This window comes from Myripristis murdjan, chromosome 3, assembly GCF_902150065.1.
Source record: "Myripristis murdjan chromosome 3, fMyrMur1.1, whole genome shotgun sequence".
NCBI lineage: Eukaryota > Metazoa > Chordata > Actinopteri > Holocentriformes > Holocentridae > Myripristis > Myripristis murdjan.
This window is the reverse complement of record NC_043982.1, coordinates 35,941,413-35,968,455: the sequence shown is the minus strand read 5'-3', so window position 1 is coordinate 35,968,455 and position 27,043 is coordinate 35,941,413. Positions and strand designations below refer to the sequence as shown.

General features: G+C 43.0%; 1 protein-coding gene across 1 annotated transcript in view; it reads left to right on the top strand.

Annotated features, from left to right (window-relative positions):
- The window catches only part of greb1 (growth regulating estrogen receptor binding 1), a 29,731-nt gene extending 6,166 nt beyond the window's left edge, over positions 1 to 23,565 (top strand). The window contains exons 7-33 of the mRNA XM_030045457.1: positions 2,514 to 2,681; positions 2,803 to 2,925; positions 4,129 to 4,314; positions 4,860 to 4,996; positions 5,754 to 6,030; positions 6,722 to 6,850; positions 6,980 to 7,234; positions 7,498 to 7,695; positions 8,469 to 8,652; positions 8,834 to 9,017; positions 9,556 to 9,692; positions 10,538 to 10,892; positions 11,058 to 11,173; positions 12,116 to 12,321; positions 13,016 to 13,673; positions 14,496 to 14,645; positions 15,112 to 15,221; positions 15,602 to 15,757; positions 16,505 to 16,641; positions 16,855 to 17,016; positions 19,687 to 19,891; positions 20,269 to 20,431; positions 20,554 to 20,672; positions 21,541 to 21,773; positions 21,966 to 22,166; positions 22,370 to 22,508; positions 22,962 to 23,565. Of these exons, the coding sequence (XP_029901317.1) occupies positions 2,514 to 2,681; positions 2,803 to 2,925; positions 4,129 to 4,314; positions 4,860 to 4,996; positions 5,754 to 6,030; positions 6,722 to 6,850; positions 6,980 to 7,234; positions 7,498 to 7,695; positions 8,469 to 8,652; positions 8,834 to 9,017; positions 9,556 to 9,692; positions 10,538 to 10,892; positions 11,058 to 11,173; positions 12,116 to 12,321; positions 13,016 to 13,673; positions 14,496 to 14,645; positions 15,112 to 15,221; positions 15,602 to 15,757; positions 16,505 to 16,641; positions 16,855 to 17,016; positions 19,687 to 19,891; positions 20,269 to 20,431; positions 20,554 to 20,672; positions 21,541 to 21,773; positions 21,966 to 22,166; positions 22,370 to 22,508; positions 22,962 to 23,125 (5,252 nt within the window). The 3' untranslated portion in view covers positions 23,126 to 23,565. The remainder of the gene's footprint in view (positions 1 to 2,513; positions 2,682 to 2,802; positions 2,926 to 4,128; positions 4,315 to 4,859; positions 4,997 to 5,753; positions 6,031 to 6,721; positions 6,851 to 6,979; positions 7,235 to 7,497; positions 7,696 to 8,468; positions 8,653 to 8,833; positions 9,018 to 9,555; positions 9,693 to 10,537; positions 10,893 to 11,057; positions 11,174 to 12,115; positions 12,322 to 13,015; positions 13,674 to 14,495; positions 14,646 to 15,111; positions 15,222 to 15,601; positions 15,758 to 16,504; positions 16,642 to 16,854; positions 17,017 to 19,686; positions 19,892 to 20,268; positions 20,432 to 20,553; positions 20,673 to 21,540; positions 21,774 to 21,965; positions 22,167 to 22,369; positions 22,509 to 22,961) is intronic.
- Positions 23,566 to 27,043: the final 3,478 nt, after the last annotated feature.

Genomic DNA, 27,043 nt, shown 5'->3' with positions numbered 1-27,043 from the left:
TTTTTTTTTTGCACCATTTAGTGTTAATGTTCAGCTTCATATGGACTTCATCAGCTTAATATCATCCCGGCCCTGACACTAACTGAGATAAAGTTGACACTGGACAGGACGATACAGAAGTATCTACACTGATTCAAATGTGAATCTCAGCTCATAACACTCGGCAGTCCAAATAAATTGTGACAAGGAAAAAAAAAAACTACGAGTGAGACTTATTGCTTCCATTACCAGTGTGCTGGAGAATGTCTGCACTGACACAAAGAAGACAAGTTTCACAGACTATGTTGATTTTATTTGTAAGAAAAGTGGTCAGAGACTGTTTTTAATTAGGAAACTGAAGGGGTCTGGGGTGAGTCTTGGCGTTTTGGAAAAAGTGCATGTCCGCTTGATAGGTAGCGTTCTTGATTTTAATATCTCTTGTCTGGTCTGAGTACCTCACTTTATTAAACTGAAACAAGATGAGCAGGATCGTCAAGACAGCAGCAATTAATGCGGTCAAAAAACTGCAACTGTAAACGTGAACATGGCAGTGTGTGCATGCTTAATGTGATGTTTTTATCTTGTAGACATGTTTATGATTATGATTGATTTATCTGCCTCAGCTGTACAGGAAAGTTTATTCTATTCTGTTGTATTCTATTCTGTTAAATGACTGCATTTCTATAGCGCTTTTCTGGTCCACCGACAGTTCAGACCCCTTCACAATGTCTACTTCACATTCACCCATTCACACACGCATTCACACACTGATGGCAGGGGCCACCATGCAAGGTGCCAAGCTGCCCATTGTTTATGTTTATGTTATTGTTTATGTACTTCCATTTTGATTATATGGATATGTCTTGTACTTGCGTTCCTGGCCTTGTCATGTCATTGGATTGGATGTATCATTGTGGGGATGATCTGTGTGTTGTTCTGTACATATGACAGTAAAGTCTCCTGACTCTTGACTCTACTGAAGGCTTAGTTGATAAAGATTATGATGCATGACTGGTTTGATGACTGTTGACAAAATGTACTCACTTTTGATTTGTTTTTGGTTTTTTTTTATTTTTTTTATTAATTTATGTATTTATTTATTTGCATCTTTGATCTATTTCAGTGGAAGGGAAGGACTGGTGATCATGTGTGTTCTTTTTCCAGCAATGTGCTGCTTCACATTTATATAATCAATCAACTTTACTTTAAAATGAAGACTAGAAAAACAGGAACATGTTACAGAGTTTAACGGAGACAACCTCCTCTCCGAACCACATCCCTGCATCCACACACACATGTCTGCAGAGAGACAAAAGAGAGAGAGAGTGAAAGGAGGAATCAGTACCCGTGTGTGTGAGTGTGTGTGTGTGTGTGTGTGTGTGTTGTCATTAACCCGCCCACACCCCTCAACCCCACCCTCCCCCTGGTGTCTTCACACGTCTTGCTGAAAGGGAGAGCTCCTACCTCTAACAGCCTCCCCAGGAGCCGAGTGCAGTGTGTGTGTGTGTGTGTGTGTGTGTGTGCGTGTGTGTGTGTGTGCGTGCCTGTGTGTGTGTGTGTGTTTTAACACCTCTTCTATACAGAAGCCAGCCAGCTACATTGTGTTTGGGGGTGGGGGGGCTCCTTTGTTTTCCCTGCTTTCATTTGCCAACACTTGGGGCACTAAAACGTCTCCCTCCCACCTTCCTCTTCTTTCTCTCTCTCCCTCTCTCTCAGTCTATCACCTCTATAAACGGGGTTGTAAAATTCCTTCTCCTCTTGCTCTTTCCTTTTCTCTCCATCCCTCTCTCCTTTCTGTCTGCAGCTGAGTGAAAAGCTTCCTTCCTGTCTACATTGTATTTTTCATGGCCCCCCTCAACAAGCATCCCTTTGTGTGTGTGTGTGTGTGTGTGTGTGTGTGTGTGTGTGTGTGTGTGTGTGTGTGTGTGTGTGTGTGTGTGTGTGTGTGTGTGTGTGTGTGTGTCTGTCATTGCATTTCAAGAGAAAGTTGACAGGAAGAGGAAGAGACAGCTTAATGTATGACTAAAATACTGCTGCTTTCCATTACTGTATTGACAGAAGGCCGTCCTGAAATAGAATTAACGATGTTGTATGTTCTCAATGTGATCAGGAGGTTATTTGTTCACAGATAGACAGGAATTAAAAGTGTTACAATATTACGGTATTTATACTAATTGTGTATAAACTCTAAATTAACTATGCAACATGACTTGAATGAGTTGAATTCATGCATGTTCCATTCGCCCCTGCCATTTTGACCAGCTAATTATTATTTTTTGTGAAAATCAGGGCTGCAATCATTAATTTCATTGTCGATTAAGCTATTGATTTTTTTTTTTTTTTCAATTAATTGGTTTATCAGCATGTCTATCAATTATCAAAAATAATTAAATGCCAATCACAAATTATCAGAGTGTAAATGATGTCTTGGAGTTCGGCTGCCTGTAAACATGCTCCGTCTGTCTAGATAATGGTTATCAAACTGTGCAGCTCCTGTGAAATGTGCGTAAAACCACTGGTTTTCTGTCTTCCAGGGCCCCATGTGAATGCTGGGCCCCCTAAAAAGAGACACAAAGGCTGGTCCCCTGAATCGTCTGCCTCTGCTGTGCCAGAGAACATCATGAAGACGCCGCCAACTTCATCATCTTCATCAGCGTTACCACTGTCGTTACCTTCTGTCACGCCAAACGGAAACAGATTAGGTAAAGGAAATGGAGAGGAGGGATAGATGTGTGTGTGTGTGTGTGTGTGTGTGTGTGTGTGTGTACACATAAAATACATTGGACATTGTATTTACTTTGTCATGTTTTCTCACAAATCCAGAAGCTACAGCCCCAGCGAGTGTGTCCCAAGGGTCTTTAACCCCACAGTCCCCCCTGGAGCTGTCTGTAACAGTGCCTGATCAGCTGCTGACCACCTGCAGACTACAACCTGTCATTTTCAAAGGTCAGTGTGTGTGTCTGTATGTGCGTTTGCATTTGCATTATTCAGACTCTGTTGAGAGTTTGGAATAAAGTGAGCTTCATCATCACGTCTAATTCTTCTGGTTGAAAAACATCACTTGTGAGTAGACCATCTGTTTTATGCCAGTTAGTGCCTGTTAAATTTAAGCCTCCACACGATGGCCAATATCTGTCACAGAAGCGAGTAAAGTGGCCAAAGCAAGCGACTTGTAATTCACTCGCTCTGGGGCTGATGGCAGGTGATATTTTCCCACCTGGAATTCGTTCCCAAGCCGAAGGAGGTGAAGTCTGTGGGAACTAATAGGAACAGATGGCCATTTCAGTTCTCCTCCTCACAGGCCAAAGGTCAGGCCAACACCCAAGGGTGTTCAAGGCCTTTGTGCCCTCCTCTCATCTCCTCTCCTCCGGTTCTCCATCCCTTTCATCCCTCAACCTGTATCACCTGTCACCTGCTAAACGTGTCCATCCACCTTTCCTCCCCCTCCTCTGTCAGCTTGTCCTTTAGGTAGATGTTGAGCCACACTAGTTGAGAGAGGAGTTGCTAAGTGGATCGTGGGCCTCCCATCTAACAATCCTCCATCTCTCTCTGCTCTCCACACCTCCCCTTTTCCATCTTTTCCACAGTGTTTCCTTCTATTTCATCTTTCTCCCCTGCTCCTTCCTCGTTCTTCAACTCCTCACCTATGTACCTCTTCACTGTCTGTTCTACTCCTCCTGCTCCTCTTGTCCCATTTCATTTCTTCACCACTATTTCCCTTTCTCCTCATCTCCTCATATTCTCTCTTGCTCCCCCCAGTTTGTGCCCCCTGCACCTCTCATTGCAGCCCCAGTCTCTGATCTCGCATTGCACTGCCTCACCTGTGTCATCTTTCTTCCTTGAGGATAGATCACGTTGCATTTTCCCGCTACCTGATCCTATTCAACAGCTTGGGCGTGTGGACGTGTGTGTGTTGTGTGTCCATGCATGGATACGTCTCTTTTCATGTCTGTCTTTGATTTCATTGTCCCCTTTGCTGCTGTAACAGATTTTATACATCAAAATTTGCGAGGATGTAGAAATATGTGCAGAAATATTTGCATTGTCCATTGCCTTTAACAAACCAGTCGTTCTCATTCTCTTCTATTCATTTATCCGCTTTGTTTACCGTATCGACTCATTCTGCAATCTTACATCTCATCTGTTCAGGCCATGGCTCTTTACCCCAGCTGACTGGCAATGTCAGTGATGTGCTGGTCAGTTCTCTGCTGCAGAGCTGCTACCTCAGCTCCCAGACGCTCCCCAGAGTCTACCAGCACTACGGACCCTCACCCATCCAGCCGCTGTCCACCGAGATGCAGATTCTGCTCACTGTCTACTATCTGGTTCAGCTTGGTCAGTTTGATACTTTATTCCAATATCAAAATATGGTTGATCGCAGTCATTTTTTTTAATATCTGTGTCTTATATTGTTTCAAGTGAAAATTTACTTGAAACAAGTGCAAATTTGCTTGTTTCATTTGCAAAATTTGCCAGTGCCAAGTTATTTCTTAGGTGATCATGTCTTATTTTAAGTGTAATGAGATATTTTGACTAGGAATAAGACATTTTGACTTGAAATAATACAAGTATTCTTGGTAAGATTTTGAGTTTTTCTGAAAACTTTCATCTGAGGTCTAATAAATTTGCCTTGTGTGGCATGTCTTGAGCTCTCCATTGCATGCTATTTCCTGAGTTTGCCTAGTGTAAAAATCTATAGACAAAATATACAATTTGAAGGCCAATGCTAAGTCAGACAGGACTATCATGAATGTTGGGGTGAGTTGTTCTGGAGGGAAAGGAAAACATCCACCAAATGACAGTTGTTACATTATGTTATTTCTTTTTCACCACCCCTGCAAATTTCTTACATTGTGTCATCTTATGCTTGTGTCCCCAAGGCCCAGACCAAGTGCCGCTGATCGAGGACTTGGAGCAGATATTCATGAGGTCCTGGAGGGAGTCCCACCTCAGTGAGATCAGGCAGTACCAGCAGCCCCAGACACCCGCCGCCCCCGGGAGGCACTACGGCATAGAGGTGAGACAGGGCGTCCTGGCTGCCCCGTCTTTGAAGAATTTGTTTTTGAGTCACAGGATGTTACCAATAAAAGCTGTCCTTTGAACACTAACTATTACACCAACCTAAAATCCCACTACCATCTGGAACTTGAGTTCATTGTAAATTGGTTAATAATACAGGACATAGTCAACATTTCAGATTGGCTCTCAGTGTAACTTTAACCTCAGTACGATAATAAATTACCAATAAATCACCATCTGCACCAATTGACTTACATTTATAGCTTAACTGTAGGGAGAGACCATCGATGTGGAACATAGAAGAAAACACTGTGTTTTAGTCATATTGAAAGCTTGTAACCTCAGGTAACCTGGAGATGAAATGTGTGTGTGTTTATACAACTTCAGCTGATGTAAAAAGTGTTGCTTGAGTTTTTTTGAAGGGTAGTCCAAAAAGTGGTATGTTTTTGACAGCCTTGCCAAAATTTGTTCTCTCAGTGTTGTTCTTCCTCTTTTTGATTTAATGTTTCATTTTAAATGAATTACAAGAAATAAAGCAAGCAAGCTAATATAAAAAAGAAAAACAAGCAAGCCAATGTATTAACATTTGTCGGCATTTAGCTGATTTTCACATCAGAGCAAGCCAGATATTGCCATTACATTACAGAAAGAAACTGCAGGATATTGAAAATACTGGTTATGAGACTGCTGCGAGGGAGTATTGTTTTTTATAAATGCGTGAATGAAATACTCTTCCTTTTGCCCCTTATCCGTAGCCCTCCTCCACCCTGCCAGGGCTCCCCCAGCATCTCTCCCTGCCTCCCCAGAGCCAGCAGCCCCTGACTCCCAGCCAGCTCCCTTGGCTCGCCCAGCTGGCTGCCTCCTCCTGTGGGGAGGGGGTGCTGGTTCTCGGGGAGCAGCTTGGATCTTTGGCTCAGGGCCTGAACCAAACCTTTAGCAGGCTGATGGAGGGGCGGCTGCTCAACACCAACTACGTCGTCGTCATTGTCACCGCACCAGGGCAAGAAACACAATCCTGCGTGGTCGTCACAGGTGGGTTTAGACGGGACGGGCGTCGGTGGGGTGTGATGTCACAAGAATCAGTATCTGGGTACGAAGTCAGAACCAAAATTTTGAAATCGACAGTAATACTAGTGTTTTGACTGTAGTATCGGTGGTATGGACTCCACTTGATCCTTCACTCTGTAACTCTTTGTTGGCATTGTAATGTTTTAATATTTGAAGCACTTATTTCTTAGTTCTTTTCTATTAATCTAAATGAAATCACATAATCATACCGTTGTATTTACTGTTACAGCAGAATATTTCAGACTGTCCCTGATATAATAATATTTTTTTAGGCTGTTTGTTTTATACTTGGCTTCAGACCACTGTTGCACTAATTCAATGTCCTTATTCAAATTATCGACTCTAAGTTTAAACACTTGTAACACATGAAGTTTCTGTTCTACTTGTTAATATATATACAGAGTATTTGAATAAATCAGTGTGTGCTGAATGGGATTTTTATATTGCTATCAACCATGAACACTGCAGTATTTTGATATTCATGTGTATGGGCATGTGTATAAATTTCTGTGTGAAAATTTTTAAATTGTCCTCATCATGCTTGGACAATGCAGTTGTTTGACTATAGAGCATGTTTTAATAAAGTGTGAAATAAAGTGTAATAAAGTGCGCATGCCTGTGTTTGTTTATGTGTGTGTGTGTGTGTGTGTTGCAGGTAAACACCAGTGCCGTGCCCTGGCAGAAAGCATGTATTCTCCCAGTGAGGGTCTGAGAGAATTCAACCACCAGCTTTCCTCTGGCCTCGCCCAGGAGCTCAACCAGTACTGCAATTCCCTCGGACCAGGTGTGTGTGTGTGTGTGTGTGTGTGTGTGTGTGTGTGTGTGTGTGTGTGTGTGTGAGCATGTGCATGTGTGTGAGAGTGTGTGTTTGATCGTGACTAAGCAACGTGCTGCGTGCCTCTCTGTTTCTCAGATGGCGATGTGGAGTCCCTGCTGGATAACGCCGCTGTGGACAGCAGCCAGTCGTCTCCTCTATCCAGCAGTCAGGAATCAGCTGAGGAGAGGAGTCCCAAGAACACACACAGTCCCAAAAACACACACAGTCCCAAAGACACACACAGTCCTACGAATTCAAACACACACTGTTCAAAAGACTCACCCAGCCGAAAAGATGGGTGCACATCGAGCCCCAAAGACAGAACTCCCAGTCCAAAGGACACCTGTTCAGGTAAGGCAAACACACACAAACACACAGACAAACATATGTATGGAGGGTATCCGTTTTAAGTTTAAGACTACATAAGAAGCTTTTTAGGATGTAGCTGGACCTTTTTTCTGTTTTTTTTGTTTGTTTTTGTGTGCATTTAAATTAAACTGCTCCATGCATTATGTCAAGGAAAGCACATCCCTTTAAACGAGCACCATCTAGCTGTGTGACAAGGTGATAAAACTGTGCCCTGTGTTTATGTGTGTACGTATGTGTGTATGCAGAATACCGGGTGGAGTGGTGTGAGGTGCGTCCCATCCAGCTGGCAGTGGCCAGGAAACTGCTGTCCCATGTGTGTGCTATAGCCGACTCCAGCACACAGAACCTCGACCTGGGCTCCTTCGACCGGGTCAGCTTCCTCATCCTGGTCCCGCCCTCCAAGGTCACGTTTCAACAGACCGTTCTACACCTTTGGAGCTCCGGTTAGTCATTCAGCTCTTTTCATTTTCAGCAGTTTCCTCTTTTTCCCCTTGAAACAAGGGAGCGTATACATCACTATGTCAGTCAGTACAGAGTGGCATATCTCAAAATCTGCTTGGTGGATAACCATCACATTTGGTGACAACATTCATGTTGGTTAAAGGATGAAACCTGGCAATATCGGTGAAGCCATGATCTTCCTTTGTCGTTATTTATTGTTGAGACATTCCTGAGTCGATGGAGGATTGCTGTAGTGAAAGACTAATTTCATCAAGTGGATAAAAAATATGTAAAATATGCATTTGTTCCAGTAATTCTTTTAAAATGCTGGGCCGCATGTGTAAAATCTGCATAATACTTTTTTGGTTCAAGCTCATGTTTATTAGAGCCCTTAATCACTGTTACAGTCTCAAAGGGGTTTTCAAGCCCACAGTTTATGGAAACCAAGACACACCCCCTGACCTGAACCCTCAGAGCGGGTAAGAAAAAACTCCCCCTAAAAAACCCAAGGCAAGTAGGAAAAAAAATAGAAATCTTGGGTAGGACCAGACCGGCTGGAAATTTAAGATGTGCTGCGTTGGCAGTTACTACCTCAAATCAAATACCAGTCAAATTGTTTAGTGAAAACAAAGCAACCTAAGTCAATCAAAATATCTGGTGTTCATGTGATTCAGGTCCACTTGTTTACTTACTTACTGACTTTCTGTCTTCTCTCTCTCTCTCTCTCTCTCTCTCTCTCTCTCTCTTTCTCTCTCACTCTCTCTCTCTCTCTCAGGTGTCCTTCAGGAGCTTGGAGGTGTAGACCAGGACTGTGTTTCTCAGAGGGAGGCTGAGCATTATGTGGTGAAGATGGATCAGACTGCTCAGGCGCGCATCGATGAATTCATCCAGGAGGCACACATCAACACTTACACGCTGTACATCCTGGTACACGACCACGCCCACTGGGACATTAGCAGGTGTGTGGGTGTGCATCTGTGGGGGAGAGACGGAGAGTGACTAAAGCACTGACTCTTGTTTATTTCCTTTCAAAGAGTTTTGGCTCGATACCAGCAGCAGCATCAACAACATATGGCTCTGACACTATATGATCTTCACCTCTTCACCTGTCTTCTCTCTCTCTCTCTGCCCCCACCTCAGCGCTGCCTGCAGCAGCCCAGACAGCGGCCTGGGTCTGGTGGACCAGCTGTTGAACTCCAGACAGGTCAGAGAGGCTCCAAACATCCTGACTCTCCACGTCACCTCGTTCCCCTTCGCTCTGCAGACACAGTACACCCGCATCAGCCCTTACAACGAGATCCACTGGCCTTCTGCCTTCAGCAACGTAAGAAAGAAATGCGTGTGTGTGGTGTTTGTATGTATGTGTGTGTGTGTGTTTTCTTTTTGAGTACAGGTCACTGTTATCTGATGAATTTTTTTCTCCAGAATATCAGCTTTTCAGGAACTAAGAAAAACAGGATTGTTTTCACCTTTTCGGCAATGGACTTTTCAGTTTATTCTACTATTTATTTCCACCCACAGAGGACTATTCAGTCTTTTGTTTTAGGTTAAAACATGAAAATTACCAAAATTGGAGTGGCCTCAGCTCCTTTAACAAAATACTTAGTATGCCCCCTCACCCCTGGACCCCACCTCCCCACCCCAGTCTCCCATTCAGTGATAAAGGACACTGACACAGTTGAGCACACTGTATGTAACGGTCACAGCATATCTGCATGTTGACACAAATTATTAACCAGGGGTGTGCATTTAAAAATGCATGTGTGCATTCCCCTACCTTTTGTGTATGTGCTTGTGCCCCTAACTCTGAGTGCGTGTGCTTGTGCTTGTGTGTTTGCATTTATGTCTTTGTGTGTGTGTAGGACGTGGACCTGTACCACGAGAAGACACGGTACTTTGGTGTGTCAGAGCTTTTAGAGTCAACCCGTTCAGGGAGCAGCCTGCCTCTGATGCGATACGACTCCTCCTTTGAAAGCATGGCATCTGTGCTGGAAGAGAGGTAACACACACAGCCACACACACACACACACACACACTTAACATATCAAGACAGGGCACTAAACAAAGATATTGAACTCACCTGTGTTACACAAAGGCCTGCACAAAATACGTAAACCTGTATATGACAACATTTAAGACAAATTGTAGCTCTCACTTGGGTTGGCATCATTTTGTTTTGCTGATTCATTTTGTTTTTGTGGATACTGTGAATTGTCCATAATATGATGTTTGAATGTCTTGTCTCAACTTTTGTGTGGATCCTAGGACGAATAGTTGTTACTGCAATAATAACTAAAGGGGGGTCCTAACAAAAATTAAAATAAAAAAAATGATGTCTTTGGCCAAATACCTTGATATCAATATAGTGACAGTATTGTAAGGATGACAGCTGGTGATTTTCTAAGATATTTCCACACACGTGTGATTTTGATGCCATTAGTAATACCAAAGTAAGCCCTTTTAGACTGTATGCGGTGATATTGGGTTCTCAATAAACTTAAACTGAACCTGAACTTAATGTGGATATGATGACCCAGCAAGTAGAGACAAATAAGAGAACAGCTAGAACAGTCTAATAAGTTTAGAAAGTTGTGCTGTAATGCAGCCTTTAAAACCAGAAAAAGAAAACACTTAATAGTATATCATATTATATTACAACATCCAAAATGCCAGATGATGTTTGGTGATTACTCCTAGATGACAATATTGCCATAGTGTTGATCACCTCAGCCCTATCACTTAGTCAATTACATATTCCCTCGCCATCTGTTTCACTCACTCCCTCTATCCTTGTTTTTCTCCCTCTCTCTCTTTATTCCCTCTGTCTGTCTCTCTGTCTTCCAGGTTCCCTAAACTCCACAGCGCTGTAATCCGCACCACAGTTCTGATCCAACACTACTGCGTAGCTCTGATGGCCGCGTCCGGCAGATTTAAAGGCTCCCACCACGATCTCCACAAACACACCTCCGTGGAGACCCTGGAGATCGTCCAGTCCCTGCTCACGGCCGCTCAGAGATGCCCGGCCCACCACGGTCACATGGTGCTGCTGCGGATCCCCTCGTTAGCTCTGGCGACGTGGGCCCACCGACGACTGTCCAACGTGAGGAGGCGGTTGGGTCTGGAGGAGAGTTTTGAAATCATCCTAGGAAATCCCAGCCAAGCTCTGAGCATCGGACAGAGATTTACTGAGCAGCTCAAGGTGGGGAAGCAGATTAAAGTGTCATGAAATTGATTCATGGAGAGACAGGCAGACCAACAGAGGGAGAAAAGAGGAAAAAATTAGTGAAAGTGAAACTTTTTTCAGTTTCAGCTGTGGAGCCTTTTAAGAACAATAACATTTTTTGTGTCTGTTTGTCTCACTCAGACGTGGCTAAAGGTCCAGGATGCTGACTGGGTTCCTCGCACCTACCTGGAGCTGGAGGCCCTGCCCTGCATCCTCATCCTGTCAGGAGCCGAACCACTGGGAGAGTCCCTGCCGAGGTACATACACAGGCAAAAACAGGCGAATAGAAGTGAGACAAATAGATAAGCAAAAACATGGATAGATGATAGATATCCTGCAGAAAACTATTTGTTATATTGCCAATGCTGTGATTTGTGTTTTCCTCAGAGTATTTGTGAAGCTCTGGCAAACTCATGCATTCTTAGGAGAGGTCAGACTGACACTGAAAGAAACATTGCATCATGTTACATAATTTTTTCTACTTAGCCAAGGCTGCATGGTCTTTACTCACTACTGACAATGAAAATGATATGCCGTGGCAGGTTTTCATCAGGACTGAAGGCTTTTCAGGTGTTAGCACTCCCATTATCAGGTGCTACAGATTAAGTGTATGACCTGGTTCATACTTGATTGTAATATCCACCTCAATTCATTGATCACAAGTGGACAATGCTAAGTACAGTTGTGAATAGGGCTTGTAGATATGTTGTGATCCAAACCCCTTTCAGAGGTGGCGAGGCATGCATTGGGCTGCAAAAGATGTGCAACATGAACGCTAATGCATCTCTATGTGTTCCCATGGAAGGACCAGCTAGTCACTTTGTGGAAGTAAGGAGTGTTTGATAGACTTTTGGTATTAAAGTCAAATTTGAATGAAGCTGGCTTTGTTAATAGGCGAGAGATAAGGAATAGGGTGGGGAAAATTGGGAAGATAGTGACAGCATGTAATTTATCTGTGTGGTCACAATCCAATCACAACTAGTCAGTGGAAATGCATGATTGTGCCAGGCATGAATAGTGACCCGTTTTGCATTTCCACTTGAGACGCATGTGGACAAGGCCTGTGTCAGTCTTTAGCAAACACACATCATCCTCAAAAAAGGTCTCACTATGTAGTTTTACATAGCAACAGCAGGAGTCATCAGTGTGTGGATAAGCCATGTTGGAGTTGAAACAACTAAACAAACTCTTGTCTCCAGGTCATTGAAGTACTGTGACCTGCGGGTGATAAGCTCCTCCTACCTCCAGCGTACGACACTTGAGCAAGAGCTGGGATTGGCGGCTTACCTGGTGAGGGCGGAGTCACGGCCACCACACAACACCGGCTCAGGAAGTGACCTGCTGGAGAGCGACGCAGACAAACTCAGCAGCACTGACAACGAGGAGGAGGATGGGCAGGAAAACGGTGAGGACAGACACACACAGACACACACACACACAAATAGTGGAGTTATCAGGTTTACCTAAGCTGTAAACTCCGTCTTTTGATCTTTTTGAAAATGTTTTAAGATAAGATAAGATAAGATAAGATATTCCTTTATTAGTCCCACAGTGGGGAAATTTCAAGCATTACAGCAGCAAAGTGGATAGCAAAATATGAAGCATAATTTACATTATAAACAGATGATAAATAGCAACAAGCAATATAAACACTGTGCATTAGGGATGAAAATAATTTTCAGTAAGGGATGAAACCGGTTTTACGATAAACAGTATCTAGTTATTTACATTGTTTCATGTTTACATTGTTTTAATTGTTACAAGAACTCTTTTTGATTAACAGGTTTTTTAAAGTCACAAGGTGCATGTCTTTCATTGCCAAGGTGTTAATCACGCCTTATGCATTTGATATGCTTGTATTGTCTATTTCACATTAACATAGGACATTGTCTGTGTTATGTTAATACAGCTCACTTTTGTATTAGTAAGTATTAAATATTCTCAGCAGAATACTGAAAACTGTAATAATTTTAATCATTATCATTGTGATTTTGAACTTTCATATCATTCTTCCTCTGTTGTCAATTTAGGATTGGCAGCAATAATATTTCTCCCTCTGTCTCTGTCTTATTTCCTTCTCCTGTGTCTTGTGCCTCCAGGAGACTCTCCTCCGTCGTCCAGCCAGCCCCTCCAGTCCTGCCCGGACGGTGGAGGCTTAGACCCCTCCCCTGGACACAGCACCACCTTTCCTAATACCCAGAGAGCAGCCATGGATGCCAGCTCATCCCAGACCCAAATACAGTCTCCCTCGCAGTCTCAGTCTCAGCTCCAGCCCGAGCCGTTATCCCAGTCTCTTCCGTACCCTCAGCCCACACCCCAGCACCAGCTACAAACCCAGCCTCAAACTCAAATTTTTTGCCAGCCCCAACCCGTCTCACAACCCCAAGCCCAACCCCAACCTCAGAGTCAAGTTCACCCACAGCCTTTATCTCACGCCGCTTCCCAGCCTTACCCTCTCTCTCAAACACTCTCCCAATACCAGCCACAAATACTCCCCCACCCTCAGCCTCATCCTCAAGCTCCTCCACCTCCTCCTTCTCATCGCCGGCCGTCTAAATCTACCTCCTCTGACTCCCTGTCCCCCCGCGCCTCCTCTCCTCATCAGAGCTGCTCCTGGGCGCGAGGGGTGAGTCGCCCGCCCTCCGTGCTCCTCCCTCGCGTCCTCTACGACATCATCACGGCCAGCGACAGCAGCGGGCTTCCGCGCTGTACGTCCTTCCTGCCGCACATGTCTGTCGCCTGGGCGAGTAGCTTCAGGTAAATTAACAACACACATACACACGTACACAATCTGGTTGCCTCAGTGCACACACTCTACCACGTGAAGTACAATATCACAGACACAAAGCTGTCCACAAACACATCTCATGTATTGAGATGAATGCATGATTTGAGTGAGTTTGCATGTTTTAGCCACTGCATGCCAAGTCAAGGGGACTGAGAACTCTACTGCCAGTATCTATGAATGTTGGAGTGAGTGTCTCTCTATCTGTCTCTAATGTTTTACTGCAGGTAAAATCAATTTGTGATTAAAATGCAAATCCAAGTCTCGACTGGAGTGACAGCTTGGCAACATCCACGTTATAAAGCAATAAAGTTACTGCCACCTTCTGGGTAGGAGTGTGGGTCAGAATGGCTGCTATACTCCTACATTTTAACTGTGGGTGTCACTCTGATAGACGCTGGCCAATAGAGACATGTCTTACATCTTTCAGCGCAGGCCTCGCCCACAAGATCCAGCTCAACAGCAAGCATGTGGATTTACATCAAAAGCTTTTGATTTGCATTTTGAACACAATTTCATTTTACTTGCAATTAAATATTTTTTGATTGCAGAGTTAATAGTGTATCACTCATCTATTTTTTGATTTTTTTGGAAAATTAACATGTCTCATTTCTGGTTTTGCTGGATTGATACAAATGAAAAATGAAATGAAAAAATGATAATTTTGCACAAATGGATATGTCATTTAATGTTTCTTGGAGATCAGATGATAAAAGTCTGATTAGAATAAGTGTAATCGTAAGCTGTGCTGTGTGTGTTTGTGTGTGTGTGTTTGCACGTGTGTGTGTGCGCAGGCCCTTGCTGAGTAAGATGATGACGTGCACGGAGCAGTCGCTCTACTACCGCCAGTGGACTGTTCCCCGGTCCTACCACATGGACAGCAACAATCGTACTGAGGGACGCAGCGACAACTTTCACCCCCGCAGGTTACTGCTCAGTGGACCCCACAGGTACTCCACTTTTTCTTTTTTCTTTCATTCTTTATCTCTCTGTTCTTTATTCTTTCTTTAACATGTCCCAGACTTGACAAGGAAATTATTCAAATACATTACACAATAAATCAGCTACTGTAACAAAAAAAATAAAAAATCTGCAGCCTCTATGCCCTCTCATCTGTGTTTTAATATCATATCAAGCTTTTTTTTTTTTTTTTTTTCAATTTGCAGTGACATGTGGTCCTTGTTTGTTCAGGTTTTTGTTTTAGTGTGGTTTGCCATCTTCCTGACATCATTACAGCAATCGAAGTTACAGAATGACGCACAACTTTTCAGGGGGATGTGACTAAAGGTTGAACTCACAGCCCCTCGGGGTTCAGGCATCAGCGGTTCTATGGGACCATGTGGGATTATGTGTTCTCATACGATATGTGTGAGTTTTTGTTCTAATACCAGGATCTGGGTTTTCTGTTCATGGCCAGGTGGGTAAGACAGGAGCGTACCTCCACTTCCTGGGTATTCTGTCTCGGATGCTGATCAGGCTGATGGAAGTGGACATCTATGATGAAGAGGACATCAACTACAGTCAGTACAAACGTAGCAGTAGCCACCCTCTGTTTGCAGGGTTTGCCATCTAAATGTTGGAGAATATGTTTCTCAAAACAACTCTTATTCATTTTGAAGTTGTTCTGTAGTTTCCTCAATATCGGAATTAATTAATTAAGTTATTGTTTGTTTGTTTGTTTGTTTTTTGCTGCTGTTGATGTCAATATCATTACCCTCATCGTATGCATGCTTGTACCTACACCTGGGATTAAATGGAAAATTGGCTTTCCGTTTGTCTCTATCAGGATGTGTCTAAACGTCATGCCAATCTTAGATATTCATAGTGCTGTGTATTTATGTCTAATGTGTGTGTTTATGTTTGTGCTTGTGTGTGTGTGTGTGTGTGTGTGTATGTATAGGTGCCCAGCTGGAGGGGGTGCAATACCACCCACTGAGTGCCCCCTGGCCCAAACCAGACATTATGAGGACCTTGCCCTTTGACTACACCATCCATGACCCCAAATATGATGACATCAGCACTGTCTATTGCCCTGGTCATAAACCCTGTGCTGAGGGTAGGCACACACACAAAACCTAACACACAGACAGACACAGCATCCACATCTACAAATATGATGCTGTTAGAGAGAGCATTAGAGGAAAAGAGAGGAAAGGAGAGGAATATTTGCCCAACATCAACAGCAGAAACACTAAAGAGAGAAAGACATTGACGAGATAAAAAAAAAGTCATTTGAAAATGATCTCCTTTGTCTCCTCTATCGTCATTTCTACTCTCTAATCTTTCTAACCTCATTCTCATAGTCTCATTTTCTGCTTCCCAGTTGTCTTAAGTAGATTTCCTTCTTTTAAAAAATAAATAAACCTGCACACTTAAAAGCTAAAAGTCAATCTCAGGGATAGCCAGCTGTCATCCTTTGGTGTAGCGGGTTTGTCTTGGTATGAGAGTTGAGGGTAAGCCTGTCTTTCATGGGACACAGATGGACACTGAATGGTTTGAAATAAATGAGAACAAACTATTCTATTTTATTTGTTTGTTAAAATAATTTAAGATAAAATGTATTACAAAACATTTTCAGAATTAATAGTGACAGCAAAAAAGAAAAACAGTCAGTTCCTCAGTTACTTCATGTCAGTACATTCACCTACGATCAGTGGTTACACCAGTTTTTTAAGGCATGTTTTTAAAAGTTTTAAAAGCACTGCACTCCCTGGTGTTGACCTGCACATTTCCTGTGCATCATGCAGTTGAGCCCTGGAGTGTCATCGTCCTAACCTTTCTTTGCCCATGCTGCCTTCCCCAGGAAACCCCGTGCGTCAGGAGGATGTGTACCTTCGCAGGCGGACATCTAGGATCAAGCTGTCTAAATATGCAGCTTACAACACCTACCATCACTGTGAACAGTGTCACCAATACATGGGCTTTAACCCCAGATACCAGGTCAGCAGAAAAAACACACACACACACACACACACACACACACACACACACACACACATACACAATTTGATTAATCTCATTCATACTGCTTGTAAAGAAGTGAATATTGTAAATGTCATAGGCAAAGCGGTGTGTTCCTAACTTCTCCTCCACACAGAATTTCCATCTCTGCTTCTCTCACTCTCTCTAATGCTATTTTTTTGCCGTGTTCAGATGTATGAGTCGACACTGCATGCCTTCACCTTCTCCCATCTCTTGCTTGGGGAAGAAATCCAGCTCTACTTCATCATTCCCAAGTCTAAAGAGCACTACTTCAGCTTCAGCCAACCAGGCGGACAGCTGGAGAGCATGAGACTGCCCCTCACGTCTGATTGGGTAAATAATTTCTGTCTTATACTGAGTGAGTGCAACAATAACCTAGGCATCCATCCTAGTCATCCGCATGACACGTAGATTAATTAGATTAATGCAAGGGTCCATTATTATGCCTAGCTGAGTGGTTTTGAAAGTCCTTTAAGTGCCTCCACAGGCTCCTCAGAAAAATTAGAAACAGTTTGTTTTAACTGTAATTGAATTCACTTGAAATTGTTGCAGTGTAAAAAGCTGCTTGAGTGGTTGGTTCATCATTATGTTTCAATCAGTGTTCAAATATGACATCTATACTATTTAATACTTAAGACAAAACAAACAATTTTTTTCATATCAGGATCAGGAAATAACTTAATATGGGGTCAGTGGATTAAAAATGTCAACTTAGGTATCTGCAGCATTAAAACGCCTGAAAACTGCTGGTCTACTCCACAGTCTGTCATAAGCTCAAGCATGTCATAGCAAGTCTTACATCTTAATTAGCGGTACATCTGTTTCTAACCTGTAAATCTGCATTCTCATCAGTCTTTTACTTGTAGTCACCCTTCTAATAAATATTATGTAATAGTTCTGTTTTTACCTGTAGCACCCTTTCTACTGCTGAAAATTTTCCATATCTCATCATTTCAGTTTCATTCAGTCATTCAGATCACCTCATACTTATTTTTAATGTGTGTGTGTCTGTGTCTGTGTGTGTGTGTGTGTGTGTGTGTGTGTGTGTGTGTGTGTGTGTGTGTGTAGTGCACGCTGGAGACATAAATTCTGAATAAAATCAAAGAGCCCAGTTTGTGTTTCCCTTAATCCCTTAATGGCACAGACACATAATCTCACCACATACACTTTCCTGTAAGGGGATCAGATTACATTGTTCTCCGTGGTGCAACATCTTCATTTCTCCACTAGGTGCTGCTATAGGCCAGACTAACAGCTGTAATTATTAGTGGGGAGGATGAGGATTCTTCCAGCCAGTGGTTCTCAAAATTTCTTATGTCAGATCAGCACACAATAGGCCACAGACCAGCAGCAAGCTTTGGTCATTACATATGGTTTGGTGAAGAAATAGAAAAATGTCTACACTGTAGGTGGGGATCTGATCTGATCTGATCAAAACACAAGATACACTATATTGCCAAAAGTATTCGCTCATCTATCCAAATCATTGAATTCAGGTGTTCCAATCACTTCCATGACCACAGGTGTATAAAATCAAGCACCTAGGCATGCAGACTACTTCTACAAACATTTGTGAAAGAATGGGTCGCTCTCAGGAGCTCAGTGAATTCCAGCATGGTGCTGTAATAGTAATGTAATAGGATGCCTCCTGTGCAGTAAGTCCAGTTGTGAAACTTCCTCGCTACTAAATATTCCACAATCATCTGTTAGTGGTACTATAACAAAGTAGAAGTGATTGGGAACGACAGCAACTCAGCCACGGAGTGGTAGGCCACATAAAATCACAGAGCGGGGTCAGCGGATGCTGAGACGCATAGTGCGCAGAGGACGCCAACTTTCTGCAGAGTCAATAGCTTGAGACCTTTAAACTTCATGTGATCTTCAGATTAGCTCAAGAGCAGTGCGTAGAGAGCTTCATGGAATGGGTTTCCATGGCCGAGCAGCTGCATCCAAGCCACACATCACCAAGCACAATGCAAAGCATCGGATGCAGCGGTGTAAAGCACACCGCCACTGGCCTCTAGAGCAGTGGACACGTGTTCTCTGCAGTGACGAGTCACGCTTCTCCGTCTGGCAATCTGATGGACGAGTCTGGGTTTGGTGGTTGCCAAGAGAACGGTACATTTCAGACTGCATTGTGCCAAGTGTAAAGTTTGGTGGAGGGGGGATTATGGTGTGGGGTTGTTTTTCGGACGTTGGTCTCGGCCCCTTAGTTCCAGTGAAAGGAACCCTTAATGCTTCAGCATACAAAGACATTTTGGACAATTTCATGCTCCCAACTTTGTGGGAACAGTTTGGAGATGGCCCTTCCTCTTCCAACACGACTGCGCACCAGTGCACAAAGCAAGGTCCATAAAGACATGGATAAGCGAGTTTGGTGTGGAAGAACTTGACTGGCCTGCACAGAGTCCTGACCTGAACCCGATAGAACACCTTTGGGATGAATTAGAGCGGAGACTGAGAGCCAGGCCTTCTCGACCAACATCAGTGTGTGACCTCACAAATGCACTTTTGGAAGAATGGTCAAAAATTCCCATAAACACACTCCTAAACCTTGTGGAAAGCCTTCCTAGAAGAGTTGAAGCTGTTATAGCTGCAAAGGATGGGCCCACATCATATTAAATCCTATGGTTTAAGAATGGGATGTCACTCATGTTCATATGTGTGTGAAGGCAGCCGAGCGAATACTTTTGGCAATATAGTGTATAATGAAATAATGCTGGTGTCTTCTCTGGAGTCCTCAGACCACACTTTTAAAACCCCTGCTATTGTCTGCTAACAACATCAGTTTCTCTCATGGAATTAACAGTTCAGTTAAACAGATATCTCCATTTCTGCAAATAAATATTTCTCTAATCTTAAAGAACAGTGTGTTTTGCCAGTGGCTCGACTAAAGATTAGGTTTTTCTATATATTCCAAAGCTTATTTTTTATATTTTAACTGGGCAGATACATTTTTTAATATAAGTTAATTTTGATATGGGACCTTTCTCCTTTTTCCAGAGCCCAGACTGCATCAAGAGCCCCATCTTCACCCCGACCACAGGTCGTCACGAGCACGGCCTGTTTAACCTGTACCACGCAATGGACGGAGCCTCACATCTGCACATCCTGGTGGTCAAAGAGTATGAGATGGCCGTCTATAAGAAGTACTGGCCCAACCACATCATGCTGGTGCTGCCGACTGTCTTCAATGGAGCTGGGATAGGTATGTCATTGCTGCTATTGTTAGGGGTGTTAAGGACTCGTTCTCCTCTTGTAAAGACATGTTTAATTGTGTCGGGTCAAGTCTCATTTAGTCTGATCAGCCAATCACATAATCATAAATTTACATATTGTTGAGCTGTTTTTTCTATGACCAGCCATTTAACAAAGAAGATAAGAGTAATTTGTCTTGACTTACATTATTAAACTGAACTTTGTTTTGTAATTTACTCATTTTCTTGTTGAAAATCTGTTCTCCTGCTCCTGTTCTCATGCTCTTTAGAAAACAGGTATATCTATACCACATTTCAGCAAACAAAAACTCTTCATTTTACTAAATACACTCCACCACCTTAATACCCCCGTCCTGTTTTATTACAGGTGCTGCCCACTTCCTGATTAAAGAGCTGTCCTATCACAACCTGGAGCTGGAGCGGAGTCGTCGGCTGGAGGGAGGGGGGCCCGCGGGCGATGTCTGGCCCTTCATAATCCTGGCAGATGACTCGTGTGTTATGTGGAACGCAGTCGACCTTGATGCACGCAGGTACATACACACATTTTGTATATAAATCAGTTTGAGGACAAAAGGCGTTATCTCGTATGTATGGGTAATCAAATTTTTAATCCTAACTGAATGGCTTTGTTGCGCTCTCCTGTTGTCCTCAGTGGTCCAGTGGAGCGCGCCGTGTCTCTGAAGCAGGTCTTACAGCACATGGAGGCCTGTCCAGACCTGGCTCACTACGGGCTCTGCGGGATCAGAAAGTGGAGCAGCCGTGGACTCAGAGGTCAGGGGTCATGAGGTCAGAGGGCCTGGGAGTGCCTGGGAACATTTCCAGGGCATTTCGGCCTCACTAAGTCGTGCACAATGGAAAATAATAGTATTGATTGGTGATAGAGGGTACACCAGGGGTCATGAGCCACATTTAAATGCAAAATGTTACAGATCCACCCTGGAAACCTTTTCTTTAAAGATAACACAGACCACACAGGATAAAGGTGATAATATAAGCAAGCAATACTTGTTTTGAAAGGTGTCTTACTTATAACACCATCATTATCGACATAAATGTCTCAGATCTCACACGTAAATGCAACATGCTTTTCAGATTTTACTGGTCGCTTTTTAAAGCACAGTTAGGTCTGTTCCCAAGGTATATGAAAACTTTATAACCTGCTATTTTCTGTGAAATGTGGAGCCTCTGATTACAAGCCAGAGCTGTTTCCAAAGTCGAGCCTTAAGGCCTGGAGTGATGAAGCTTTTGACATCAGTTCCTCTCAGCTGTGCGATAACCTGCTTGAGGAGCAAACTATAGAGTCAGCATCATCATTTAAACATGGTTTCAAATGTTACAACAGAAGGGCTTACACAGCTTTCATTTAATGTCTTTTGTCTGATTTTCCTTATTATTAGATTGCTTTTATCCTCTATTCTTAACTTATTATTTTATGGTGCCTTCTTTTTTTATTTGTTTTAGTTTAAGCGTGCAATTTTGTATTTATTTGATGGTTGAAACACATTGTTAATTCTTGATCATAAAAAACATATTTGCTATGCTAATAAAGTTTAATTTTTAAATTAACTTTTAGCAGTAGTATTAAAACTATATTTTTTTCTTTTTGTTTTTTTGTTGTTGTTTTTTTTTTTATGTCCAGGAAATAGACCGAGAGAGCCCTTCTCCAGAGGTCACCTCCACGACTTCCTCCTCCTCAATGTGGACCTCAGTCAGAACGTCCAGTACGACCAGAACCGCTTCACCTGCCACGACGTGGACTTCACCCTGCGGCTGCACAGCGCCGGGCTGCTCGTCTGCCGCTTCAACAACTTCAGTGTCATGAAGAAGCAGATCGCCATCGGAGGATACAGGACGTTTATCATCAAGACCAAGGTAGGAAAAAGTACACACACACAGCAACACATACACTCATTACAGAGCACGGTAAAGAAACAAATTTTAGGAATCATGGAATTTCTGTAATGTGATATTTGGCAGAATATTGGGCCAAGAGAGGTCGAGTAATGAGGTGATAAATACTTTTTTCAAGTAGTGAAATCAAACTAAACTTTGAAAATTTTTCAGATGACCGATGTTCCCACCTCAGTGGGGCCCTCGCAGTACGTCTGTGCCCCAGACAGCAAGCACCTTTTCTTGGCTACACCCGCCCAGCTCCTCCTGGAGAAATACCTGCAACACACCAGCCAGAGACTGTTTCCACTGAGCACCAAAAACTACACACACCCCGTGCTGTCTGTGGACTGCTACCTCAACCTGGGACCTGAGGTATACAGCACACACACACACGCACACACACAGTCATAAATACACAGAGGACAGTAGCATGACATGAAAATCCATAGACTGTTTGTTTGTTGAATTATGTCTGTTATTATCCTACCACATCTTCCAACTTCTACAGAAAACTGTTGTAAGTTCATGCATGTTTTTACCCCAAAAGTCACGTCCTCTGTGCCTCGTCCGTGCAGGTGACGGTGTGTTTTGTGAGCTCCAGGCCACACTCCATCAACATCAGCACCACAGGGCTGCTGTTCAGTGGCCTCCTCCTCTGCTTCTCTGACTCCTTCGTCACACCCGGCTTCCTCAAGAAGTTCACCTTCCTCAAAGGTACAAAGGCAGACCAAACACATACAGCAGAGGAATAGGTGTTACATAACAGGTGACGCATACACAACTGCGTGTGTCACTGCAACAGTACACATACACACAGTTTGTGATTACATACAACAGGAGTTACAGCTGGCTGAGACTCAAATGAGAAATTTAGCGTGTTGTTTCATTATTTGCCCTAGAAGCCTAAAAGTGCTATGTGTGTGGGATTTTAATGTATGAGTGTTATGGTAAATTTCAGATACTAATATATTAAGCAACTTTTGGCAGTTTTGTCCAGTGTACATTTAAAAACACTGCATTTAACACAGAAAACTCATTTGTTTCCCATTTGGTAATTTGATTCTCTCTCTCTCTCTCTCTCTCTCTCTCTCTCTCTCTCTCTCTCTCTCTCTCTCTCTCTCTCTCTCTCTCTCTCTCTCACTTTCTCTTCTCCCAACTTCACTTCAGGAGCGACTCTGTGTGTCATCAGTGCAGATCGTAGCTCCTTGAGGCAGACAGTGGGCAGGCTGGAGCTGGAGGAGGAGTGGAGGTTCAGGCTGAGCGATGAATTCCAGACTGCTAATGCCAAGGAGGACCGACCGCTCTTCTTCCTCACTGGGAAGCACATTTGATCCGCACACAACAAGAAAGAATAACAGTCACAATCACTTTATCCACCAAATGCATTAAATCTACTGGGATATGTCTCTCTGGCGTCCACAGTGGCACAATACATACTGATGATGTGGGACAAAGACCTCGAATACAGTGCAACTGGACAATGCTTGACACATTTTGACAAAAATAGACTTACTATTTCACAATTTCAGGTGCTGCCTTTATGCCTCTGGGTAGGTTTACAATTGTCGATTTTAAAATGCATGGTTTATGTCAAGTACTGTATGCATTGCAATACCCCAATCATCTGCAAATTTCCTTGCAAATGCACAAAATCTAAGAAACGTTACACAGGGAGTGCACACAATCTTTCGTATGGTGCAGTAGCCAACTTTTGGCAATGAACAGTTTTATAGAGTTATTTTTTGTAGAGGTTTGTTTTGCATGTACCTGTTTGCATACGAAATATTTTGAATATATTTTGTCCAATTTTGTCATGTAAAAAATGAAGTACTTATCCAAGTGAATGTATGAGAAAATGGATTCTGGAGCTGTTTTGGCTGTAGAAATTTTCTGTTGCTGTTTTTTTGTTGTTGAGAGTTCCTGTTTTCAGTGTTTTCTACTCCATATCTCAGCTGTGCGTTGGATGTATGTCACAATGTACAGTTTTGTATGCCTCTAACTGTATAAATGTACAGGATATTTTAAATTGTCCACTTATGTGTGCGCATCCTCTTTTATGCTTTGATGTTGTGTTTGTCAAAGACCAGATTCAGAACCCAAAAATGGACCACAGAATTATTTAATGAGCCCCAAATTATTATACAGGAACTAGTTCCTTAACCTGCTATATGTGTTTGACTGGACAATGCTAATTTTGATCTTAACAAACAAATGGTTGTGTCTTGTTGCCCAAAACTTCCCAACTCTTCACAATGTGAGCTTGAGGCTTGATGAAGTACTCTGAGCTTGCAGGTTTGCACACTAAAAAGATTAGTTGGCACAAAATAGTGTTTTTCATTTATCAGCCAACCAACTCTTACTTCCAAATACAGTATGCATAGGAAACTGAGGCAATGGCAGAGTCCAGTATATAAAGGCAGGTACTAGGTACAGGTACTAGTTAGTTAACATTTACTTATGGAGACTCTAGAAAGAATAGCTACTGTTATAATACATTAGCTAATGGGGTTAAAAATAAACAAACATTTCACCATCTAAGCATGTAGCTGATCCTTAAACCCGGAGTGACTTACAATCAAATCAAATCGGTTAAAAAAGGCCTAAGTTCCTACATTGCCAACATGATGAGCAGCCAACATTAGTGTCAGATGGGAAAGCCACTACACTACATAAGACACTACATCTCTATCCATACATTTTCCTGTCATTTATTGGGATCAGGGTCCGTGTAGCAACAGGGCAAGCAGAGCAAGCCAGACCTGCTGGTTTTACATTTGTCACTGAATGTCCCTGTTGGCTGCTTTAGGAAAACTAGAGTTGAGTCTGTGGAGCTGAAAGAAATCATCTCTCCTACTGTGTTTCTGGTTTGGGGGTGTTTATGTTTGAAGCATGGCCTTGCTCGAGCATACAGACACCCTGGCTGAAACATATGGTCTCCAGTGTACAGTGCAGTGTTGTAAGCACTGTCAGTGTCTGTGAGATAAATGAGATTGCACAGTTCCCAATCTCCAGATGGCTCTCAGCTAAGGTATCACAAGGACAGAGGGTCAGGTGGCAAATGTGGCTCCTAGATGGATAGGCAACTCTGGCCTTAGATGGTCCTTTAGTGCTTCATACGAGGGATCTCTGTGATGTTTGCACGTGTGTGACTTAACGGTGATTCAGGGACATGTTGGTAAACATGCTGGGTGACTCCTGATGTCACATGTGTAATATCGCTGTCTTACGTGCACTGTGAAGACTTCAGACACCTGAAGCAGCAGCAGTGCCAGCAGCTCTGGTCCCTCTCAGATTTCTACCAAGCACAACATTCCCAGAACACACTTGTTGGTAAAATTAGTCCTAAAACACCCCCTGCATATAGACTGTTGAACCCACTTGAGCAATCCCATACACCATCTCATTCAGCGTGGAATCATACACAGGACACTTAACATTGTGGAGCAACCCAGAAGACCTTTTTGCACCATGCTGACAGCATTTTATTGGAGCTGCTAGACGCTGAAGGAGACAAAAAGCCCTCTTGGTCTGTCAAGTGGCATCTTCTGAAGAAATCTACAACTGATCCTACAGAGGATCATCCTTGAAACATCACCACAGGCTACTTCAAGTTCAAATCCCGTCTTCAACACGTTCAGAAAATATTCTGTAAAGCTGTTTGCAGTTGCAGACAGCTCCTTGGGTCAGATACAAGGCCTCCATCAGAGCTCCTCAAGGATTTCCTCTTGAGGTGGCATGCTCTGGGACATTTCAGAAGACACTGTGTAGAAGTCTGCGCAGCAAGCCGTGTCGGCTCAGGATTGTGACTCGTGGAATGGAGTTATGACCCACGCAGAGGAGCAGCACGGCTTCAGCAGCCACCATGAGGATGGCAGCCCCAACGACACCTGGTCCTGGGTAAAGAAAAAAGATTATATGAGAGCCTGTTGGTCTATCTGTCCACAGTTTGAAAGCAGGAGTCGAGAGTGAGCGCACATTTGAGGGAAAGAAAAATAGAATGCACTTATTGCAAGGCAACATTTGGAAAAGAGGAGATCAAAACATAGGACAAGAGAGATGTAGTGGATCTTTTTTCTTCTAAAGTATGTTCTCAAAATTAAGGATTTATATTTAAATACTGCATGGTTCTACAATACTAATAGATGAACATGGTGCAATGTTAGCAATTTGATGCAATTAAGCAGTTATAACCAATTTCCACTATAACCACAACCAAAACAATGCTTTTCTGGGGACTGTCTGCATTTACTGATAATGATAGGTAGGTTTATTATTTATTTCTTTATTTCAATCCCTATCCTACTGAAGGCAGTATTATCAATTGCATCATAAGGCAACAAGTAGGGGACAGTTTCTACTGAATCTGAATGTGTCTTATTTTAAATATTTATATTTTAGATATTTATCATACAATCTGGCCAGAAAAGCACTTCAGTTCCAAGATTACCTGCATTTCCCTAAAAGCAACCAGCAGCACTGAGGGTATAAGGGTATAAGGGTATTTGTACATTTTGCCCCTGGCAACAACCTTGTGACTTTAGAAAGATCACGTAAGAGAGAGGGAGGCTTGGGAAAGAAGCTAGATGAGTGAGAAGCATGCAGAGGGAGTAGAGATGATTTCTTATCTTCATCTCTCTCTGTCATGCAACAGTTTTGCCTTCAGGTGACTCCCCAAGGGAGGCAAAATACCACATGTTCTGCCCTTTAAGCTCAACTTGCTACACCTGATGAGAGTTGGCCATAGTGAAACATTCAGTTGAAGGTCTAAGTGGAGATGAAATGGATAGAGAGAGCATGAAGTGGGGGGGAGGGACAGTGGCGTGGATTAGTGGACAGAACACTTGACTGGTCAGGAGGTCTTGGGTTGCATCTACTTTCCCAGAAGACACACTTGGATCCCTCCGCTTCTGTGCCTTGGAACACCATGCAGAGATCAAATAGCTAACACATTTTGTATGTGTGTGTGCATGTGTGTGTGTGTGTGTTGTGTTTGAGGCAGGACGGCTGTGTCTTTTTCTTTTTTTATATCTCAGTAAGGTCTCAGACTATTTGCAGTAAAGCCATGTGCTTTACTTGTCAGAGCTGTGTGCTGGGTGTGTGTGTGTGTGTGTGTGTGTGTGTGTGTGTGCCTGTGTGTTTCTGTCTGTCAGTGGGTTCATGTTTGTGCGTATAGTATTACCATGTGCTTGATCAACTGCTCTTATCTCTGCTGTATGACCTCAAGCCTACAGAGGAACGTATTATGGCAC